This window comes from Coptis chinensis, chromosome 2 (assembly GCF_015680905.1).
Source record: "Coptis chinensis isolate HL-2020 chromosome 2, ASM1568090v1, whole genome shotgun sequence".
NCBI classification, from domain to species: domain Eukaryota; kingdom Viridiplantae; phylum Streptophyta; class Magnoliopsida; order Ranunculales; family Ranunculaceae; genus Coptis; species Coptis chinensis.
This window is the reverse complement of record NC_141457.1, coordinates 66,728,868-66,736,487: the sequence shown is the minus strand read 5'-3', so window position 1 is coordinate 66,736,487 and position 7,620 is coordinate 66,728,868. Positions and strand designations below refer to the sequence as shown.

General features: G+C 36.3%; 2 protein-coding genes across 2 annotated transcripts; both read right to left on the bottom strand.

The window, feature by feature from the left end:
• Window positions 1-498: 498 nt before the first annotated feature.
• On the bottom strand, window positions 499-1,293 carry LOC147517278 (uncharacterized). Its single transcript, XM_086593540.1, has 2 exons — window positions 1,107-1,293; window positions 499-1,040 (listed from the first exon to the last, which is right to left on the bottom strand). Exons 1-2 carry the CDS (start codon window positions 1,291-1,293, stop codon window positions 499-501), a joined length of 729 nt encoding a protein of 242 aa, XP_086449666.1.
• Window positions 1,294-4,522: 3,229 nt separating this feature from the next.
• On the bottom strand, window positions 4,523-5,131 carry LOC147517277 (uncharacterized). Its single transcript, XM_086593539.1, has one exon. The coding sequence runs from the start codon at window positions 5,129-5,131 to the stop codon at window positions 4,523-4,525; it is 609 nt and encodes a 202-aa protein (XP_086449665.1).
• Between the last annotated feature and the right edge of the window lie 2,489 nt (window positions 5,132-7,620).

Genomic DNA, 7,620 nt, shown 5'->3' with positions numbered 1-7,620 from the left:
AACAACGGTTTCCATGGATACTCTAGTGGTATGACAACCTCACGATTTCCTGCTTTCACATTGATAGCTTCTTTGTATTCATAATTAACTGGAAACTCAATGCAAAATCGAGCAAAAGACAACCTTTTTCTTTTTGCAGTGGCATCATCCATAAACATTGGACTGCCACCCACCAAGCTTGCAAGATAAGACAGACCTTCAAATGTCCACATCTCTTTTGGTACATCCATAAGTTTCACCCATAGAGGTACCGAAGCTACCTTGTTTTTGTAACTATCCACCTCTACTGTCCAAGGCTTAATAACAAATACTCTCCCCGCAATGAAGATAGGACCTTCATCTAGTACCATTTGGCGATCTTCTGAGCTTGTAAAACTCATGTAGAAGAGTTCTTTGTCAGTTGTGATATTAAAGGAGCCATTTCGCTTCCATTTCTTCTGGTTGTCTCGATGTATCTATTTCTTCATTTGTTTCTCTCGGTGGTTTTGCCCTTCTTTCTTACGCTGGTCGCCTTAGCACCCAAACTCTAGTGGTTCTTCCAATGCACTTATCTGCTTCATGCCCAAATTTGTTACAATTTGTGCACAACAACGGTTTCCATGGATACTCTAGTGGTATGACAACCTCACGATTTCCTGCTTTCACATTGATAGCTTCTTTGTATTCATAATTAACTGGAAACTCAATGTAAAATCGAGCAAAAGACAACCTTTTTCTTTTTGCAGTGGCATCATCCATAAACATTGGACTGCCACCCACCAAGCTTGCAAGATAAGACAGACCTTCAAATGTCCACATCTCTTTTGGTACATCCATAAGTTTCACCCATAGAGGTACCGAAGCTACCTTGTTTTTGTAACTATCCACCTCTACTGTCCAAGGCTTAATAACAAATACTCTCCCCGCAATGAAGATAGGACCTTCATCTAGTACCATTTGGCGATCTTCTGAGCTTGTAAAACTCATGTAGAAGAGTTCTTTGTCAGTTGTGATATTAAAGGAGCCATTTCGCTTCCATTTCTTCTGTATGTGTTCCTTCACTGACAGAAAGGAGAGTCTTTTATCAAGGAAATATCCAACAAGATATTCATCTCACTCTTTTATACCTTGTTCTAATAACTCAATAGGAAACTGAGTTACTCCGTCCACCATGACAGGAGTAAAAGCTTTAAACGCAACCGTTGACTCATGTGTGCCATTTCTTCCAAACAGCGCACTCCAAGAATTGTTTCTAATATCCCCATTTATGTTTGAAGTTGTTGACTGAGGAGGGGGATTACTCGTTGAAGCCATCTTGATTTTGTTCCATTTCAGAACTCACACTGTTAAGCAATAGAGGATTTTACCCGAAATGGCAAGAAACAAGAGGGTTGAGAAGATAAGACTTCTTCTCCAAGCTGTTTTTAACTAAAAGCGGTAAAAATAAAAGAGCACTGGATCACTTTTGAAACTTAAGTTATACCACAACCTTTCTCACAGGGTCCCCATTAGAGACTGGCATACCTTTTCCCTGGTCATTACACCTGTGTGACCAATATTACATACTTATTTTAAGTTAACTTAAGTAGCTACTTTTTAGAGAAGGAATATATATATATATATATATATATACACACAATCTAAAAATATGGGGTTTTACAAAAAATATGGCACTTCCAGTTCCTGCCGCACCTCGTTCCTACATTATGATTTTTTTTTAGCTATTTCTTAACATCCTTAGTTTCTTTTAATTCATGAACCATTTCCTTCCTCATTTTCCTCCTAGTAACTTTGTCATCTATCCTTCTGTAACAAGTTCATCTTTATATCGAAGTGCTCAAGTTCTTAAATGAATTGTGGACTCCCTCATCCTAATATAGTAAGGTTTTCAATGGGCTTATTCCAGGTTAGATCAATGTAGTGCTAAAAAATCACTCATTTTCCTACAATCTAGATAACTTGACCAGTTCTTTATAGTAATATAATGCAATCCTACTTAGCAAAAAAAAAAAGATAACTTGATCATAAATTAAATCAGCAAGAACATTGTAGTGATCAGGTGTGATCAATGGATGAAAGAGGTTTATGATTAAAGATTGAAAGTAAATTTGATATGGTTTGAACAAAGCTTTATTGATCTTTAATGGTGGATACAAACTCTCTCTGTTTTCTCTCTTTCTCTCTCCAGTTTACAATGATTTTGTGGGGGGGAAGATAATGAATTCTTTTTTCTGAATCAGTCTTTATATAGTCTTTCCAATTAGCTTTGACCCAATCAAATCATGACGCATGTCCATTCTTCTTCTTCCTCATTTTCTTCCCTCTCATACCTACAGCGTTCAACATACTGAGAGATATCGACCCTCATGTCAATATCTTGATATTTGACTATGTACATAGGATGAAATATTAGCTAACAATATTTGCCCACGACATCGCCCCCTCTTGAAACTTTCAACTTTCCCGCTTTGAAAATTGAATGTTTCAAGAAGAAAATGATTACAAATATTTTTAAAACAAATCAAATTTTTGGGGAAATGAAACGGTTGCGTCTGGAAGTTGAAAAGACTCCCAAAAATACGCGAGTATATAAGTCTTGCTATCAATGCTTCATATTCTGCCTCATTGTTAGAGGCATGGAATCCCAAAGTTATTACTGTTTCGAGCCTTCGGTTTTCTGGTGTGACAAACACTACTCCGATGCCACATCCCTTACTCCCTGATGATCCATCAACAAACAGTCTCCAACCATTTGTTCCAGCCCATGGATCATCCTCATCAATAATATCCTCAGGCTCTTACAGCATAAAAAAATTCCTCTTCTTCCATTCCCCAATTTGCATCTTCACATAGAAAATCTGCCAGCACTTGACTTTTTTATGATACCCTATTTCGGTACTCGACACCGAATTTATTGATCAATACCGACCACTTCGACATTCTCCCTAACTTAGCTATCTTGGCTAGAGTTTGTTTAAGTAGAAGATTTGTCATAACAATCACAGAATGTGCCTGAAAATAAGGTTTTAGCCTTTGAGAGGAGAACAAAAGTGCAAGAACATATTTTTTGAGTATCAAATATCTTGTTTCTGCCTCCAGCATTGTCTTGCTCTGAAAATATACTGGCCTTTCGACACCCTTTTCTACTTTCACCAATACGAAACTTATGGCAAACTCTGATACGACCAAATAGAGAAGTAAGCTTTCTCCCTCCTCTGGCTTCCTAAGACTGGGTATTTCTTGCAAATACTTCTTTAACTCGGAAAACGCCTCTTCACATTCCTCATTCCAACAAAATATCATATTTTTCTTAAGCAACTTGAAAAGTGGCTTACATAGATCTGATGTTCGGGAAATAAATCTGTTTAGAGCAGCTATTCTTCCCATTAACCTTTGTATATGTTTCCTTGTTTTTGGTGATGGCATCTGCTGAATGGCTCGTATCTGATCTGTATTAGCAACCCCTTTTGGTTACAATATATCCCAAGAATTTTCCTAAGCTGACCCTAAAAGTACAATTTTTTGGGTTAAGCTTTATGTTAAATTCCCTCAGTACTCGAAAGATGGTATCGAGATCTTTCACGTGATCTGTAGCTTTCTTGGATTTTATCACCATATCGTCAATATACACTTCGACGATTCGTTTAATGAGTTTTTTGAACATTTTTTCAACTAGCCTATGATATGTAGCTTCCACATTATTTAAACCAAAATGCATTATGATGAAACAATATATGCCTCCATCCATGACGAATGCCGTTTTGAGTTGGTCTATAATAGCCATTAGAATTTGGAAATATCCGAAGTATCCATCGCAGAAGCTAATTAATTCGAATCCCGCTGTTCGATCAACCAATTCATCTATCCTCGACATCGGATAGTGATCTTTGAGAAACTTTTTATTTACATTGGTAAAGTCAACACAGATTCGCACTTTACCATTCTTTTTGGGTACCACTACGATGTTAGCCACCCAGTCAGAATGGTCTACCTCCTTAACTATGTCGTTTCCATCATCTTCTTGATTTCTGCTTGCACCACTTCTTCATACATTGGTCTTACTTTTCTATGCTTTTGATGAATGGGTATTGCGTTTTCCTCCATATTCAGTTTATGTGAGCAAATAGCTAGGTCGATACCAGTGATCCACCATCGACCAAGCAAAAACATCTTTATTTTCTTTTAAGAAAACAATCAGATCATCTCTTATGGTCAGAGGTAGTTCTATACCGATGAATGTATGACAATCATTCTCTCCTATGCCAATATTAACCTTTTCCACTGCTTCTATTGTTTTTCTTTCCCATGCTTCTTCATTTTGTTTTAGCTCTTATGTGAATTTTACCTGCTCCTGTATCTTCTGCATATCGGCATCGGCAGGTAAAGTTTTCTGTAACTACTAACTAGAGCTTTCCAAGATGCCTCCAGTGTCTTGCTTCTTTTCCTTCATCATACCCTTCACTGTGACAAAATTGCATTTTTCTGACTCAGATTGGTCCCCTCATATCTCATGTAACCCATAAGTCATTGGGAATCGAATCACTTAGTAGAGTGTACTTGGAACTGCTCTCATATCATGAATCCACTTCCAACCAAGTATTGCGTTATGATCGGAATCATGTTTGATGACCACGAATTTGGTCATCACTGTTTGTGGTCCCGCTCTGACAGGCAACTTGATCTCCCCAGCTGGTTTGGTGGAGCTTCCATTAAAACCATATAAGCTGAAATGTAGTGCTTTTAAATAAGTCTCATCGATACCGATGCCGGTGAACGCTTTCCAGAACAGAATATTCACAGAACTACCACAGTCTACCAAGATTTTTTGTACATTGTATCCTGAAATGCGCAACATGATTAACAACATGTTGTCATGAGGCAACATGACCTTCAACAAATCCTCTAAAATAAACATTATTGCTCCTTGGATACTAGTTGACACCAGATTTGGCTTTACCAGTATGGGCTCTATATTAACTTCTAGAAGCTCCCTTACTATTGATATTTTTCTGATTTTGTCTCGGATAATCTTCTTTTGAGGTATCAACCCTTTATAGATCATATTGATGACTCCCAGTGGCTTTTCATGTATCGTGGCCATGACCTCTGGTCGAGCATCAGCTCTAAATTCTCGCAGAAATCCATCTTTCATATTTTGAGATAAAGACCTCCATCTCTGGTCTTCTGAGTTGACGGCTTTGACCTTTTACTTTGACCATTGACTTTGACTTTTTTAACACTTTTTCATAGCATCTTCTGGTCTTCATAATAAGCGTGATTAAGGCTCCTTTTGGTGTTAAAACACAGCTTTTATGATAAGTGGTCTGAATTTCTCTGTAACCTGAAAAAGGCAATAAAAGCTATGAGTTTTCTTTTCATTAAACGTAAGAAAGATTGTAATGCAGTAATATGAGGGTAATAAAACGCACATTTGGGAGCTAATCACCACCCCCAAATAGCATCTTGTTTGTCCTCAAGCAAGGATGAGAAAAAAAAAACTAAGATCACAAATGAGTGATTTATTATAAGTTATATTAATCTCATTTCGCAGAGTGCGATTGCATTGACCATATGCAACAAGGCCTTAAACCACTAGGAATTCCCTAGTCGATAAGCTTTAAGCCTCGTGAGAGTTTTCCAGTGAAGGTACTCACAAAGTTCTTCTATTTTGTACACAAGGTCTTATTTCCTTATTTTATTCTCAGAAGTTCATACATCTCATTAGCGGGGAATAATGACAAGCTCCTTTGAACTTAGAATAATATATGTATAGTAATTTAATCATCTAAAGATAAATGTGCAAAACATGAGCAATGAAATGCAAAAGCAGAGTCGGTTCTGAGACTTTTGGAGAGCGTCCTTAACGTAGGTTCTCACAGGGGTGTGTTGCAATCACAACTCTTTGATAGATTCACTCAAGGTTCATTATCTCAAGTGCAGTGGGCACTTATATTGCTCACATACTCAAATGACATCCTAAGAAACTGTGGTCGATTGATCACGCTTGTCACTTACTATCACACCATCCTATTCCTAATCGAGCTAGATGTCTTTTATTAGGAGTTACGGGGCTAGGGTGTTGGTTTAGAAAGAAAAAGGAAGGGAAAAACAAAATCTGATAAGTTAATAAACTAGGTCTTCAAGATACTTGAAACCAGAGAAGAACCTCGTTTTGTTATTTGCTTCCGAATTGTAATACATTCTTTTAGCCCTCTGGCTTTGTGACTTCATATGATTTTGAATTTTGGGAGTTCTAAATTTCTTTTGTTTCTGATATCGTCTCCTTTTGATTTTGAACTTTTGGGAGATTCAATTTTTGACTCATTTGATTTTTTTGGAGTTTTGGTTTTTTGATGGGTATTTTATTTCTTCTCTTTCTTTTATTTTCTTTTCAAAGCAAATAACTAATATGTTTTTGTACAAGGTCTTCTCTTCTCTTTTTCTGATATCCATCAAGTTCTTAACTCATCAACTAGGTAAGCTTTTTATTGTGTGTTGTAACGAGTTAGGAATTTTTAGTGAAGAATAAAAAGGCTTTTTAGAAAATGGTGAAGGCTCAAGGGGGGTAACTAGAAGAAAATTATATTTTTGGGTTTTTAACGTTTATTTGGCTATATCGATCCAAAAAGGGCCTAAATTCTCTCTTATGATATGGCGTGATGATCAAGCAAGTAGACATGTGGTCTTTCTATCCGGACATCCTTTGTGTCATCACTCAATAATCATTCAGATGAGGCTTTTGGCTAGATTATCACAGGATATGGAACTTAATTATTCTAACCTTGGTCTTGGAAACTCACTGCTATATACAAATAAATGTTGATGCATGTCATTCATGAAAAGATGCAGAAACTATTGTGCGTATATTAGTCTAAGTACGAAGAACGAATCCTTACTCTATTGCTATAATGAGACTTCTAAACTTTTTATTCATCATAGAAAAAAGAAACAAGACTTTTTAATACTAAACAAAAAAATATTTTTAGTCTTTTTCGGAAAAAAAAAATTTTAGAAAGGAAGAAATATACTATTATATTTAATATATAGAAAATGCATAGTTTTTGGAAAATGTTACTATACCACCCCCAAATAGAAATAAGTATTGTCCTCAAAGTATAAAGAGATAAGGAAAGAGATTACTATATAAACATGAGCAAAAACGACGATACACCTATATTATGTTCTTTATAATGAAAATACGCCACCCCCAAATAAGTTTGGGGCATGGTGATAAGGGCCCAAAACTGTAGTTTTAACCCCTTAATAGTATTACATTTAGACCAATTATATGTATAGTAAATAAGAGTTGTTACTGTTTATGTGCTTTTATGTATTTCAGGTCTTGGAGTTAAATATGTGAAGAAACATATCACTTTTGCAGGAGAAAGGAGCAAAGGTTGTTTGCTATGAAGTTCTATGACTAAAGGCCAAGATTTAAGGAGAAAAAACATTTTTAAAGTCTGGTCAAAGCTGAAAAGTCAAAGTCAATGCGAGCATAAATAGAGCATAAAAGTCAACAGAACTTCCACATGCTGTATCTTTGGACTCAGACCTCGGAATTAGGCTTATTATATGTCAAAACGACCGGCTCGGAAAGATATTTCTAACAATTTAGGCCTTGATCCAATCAGAGGAGTAAAA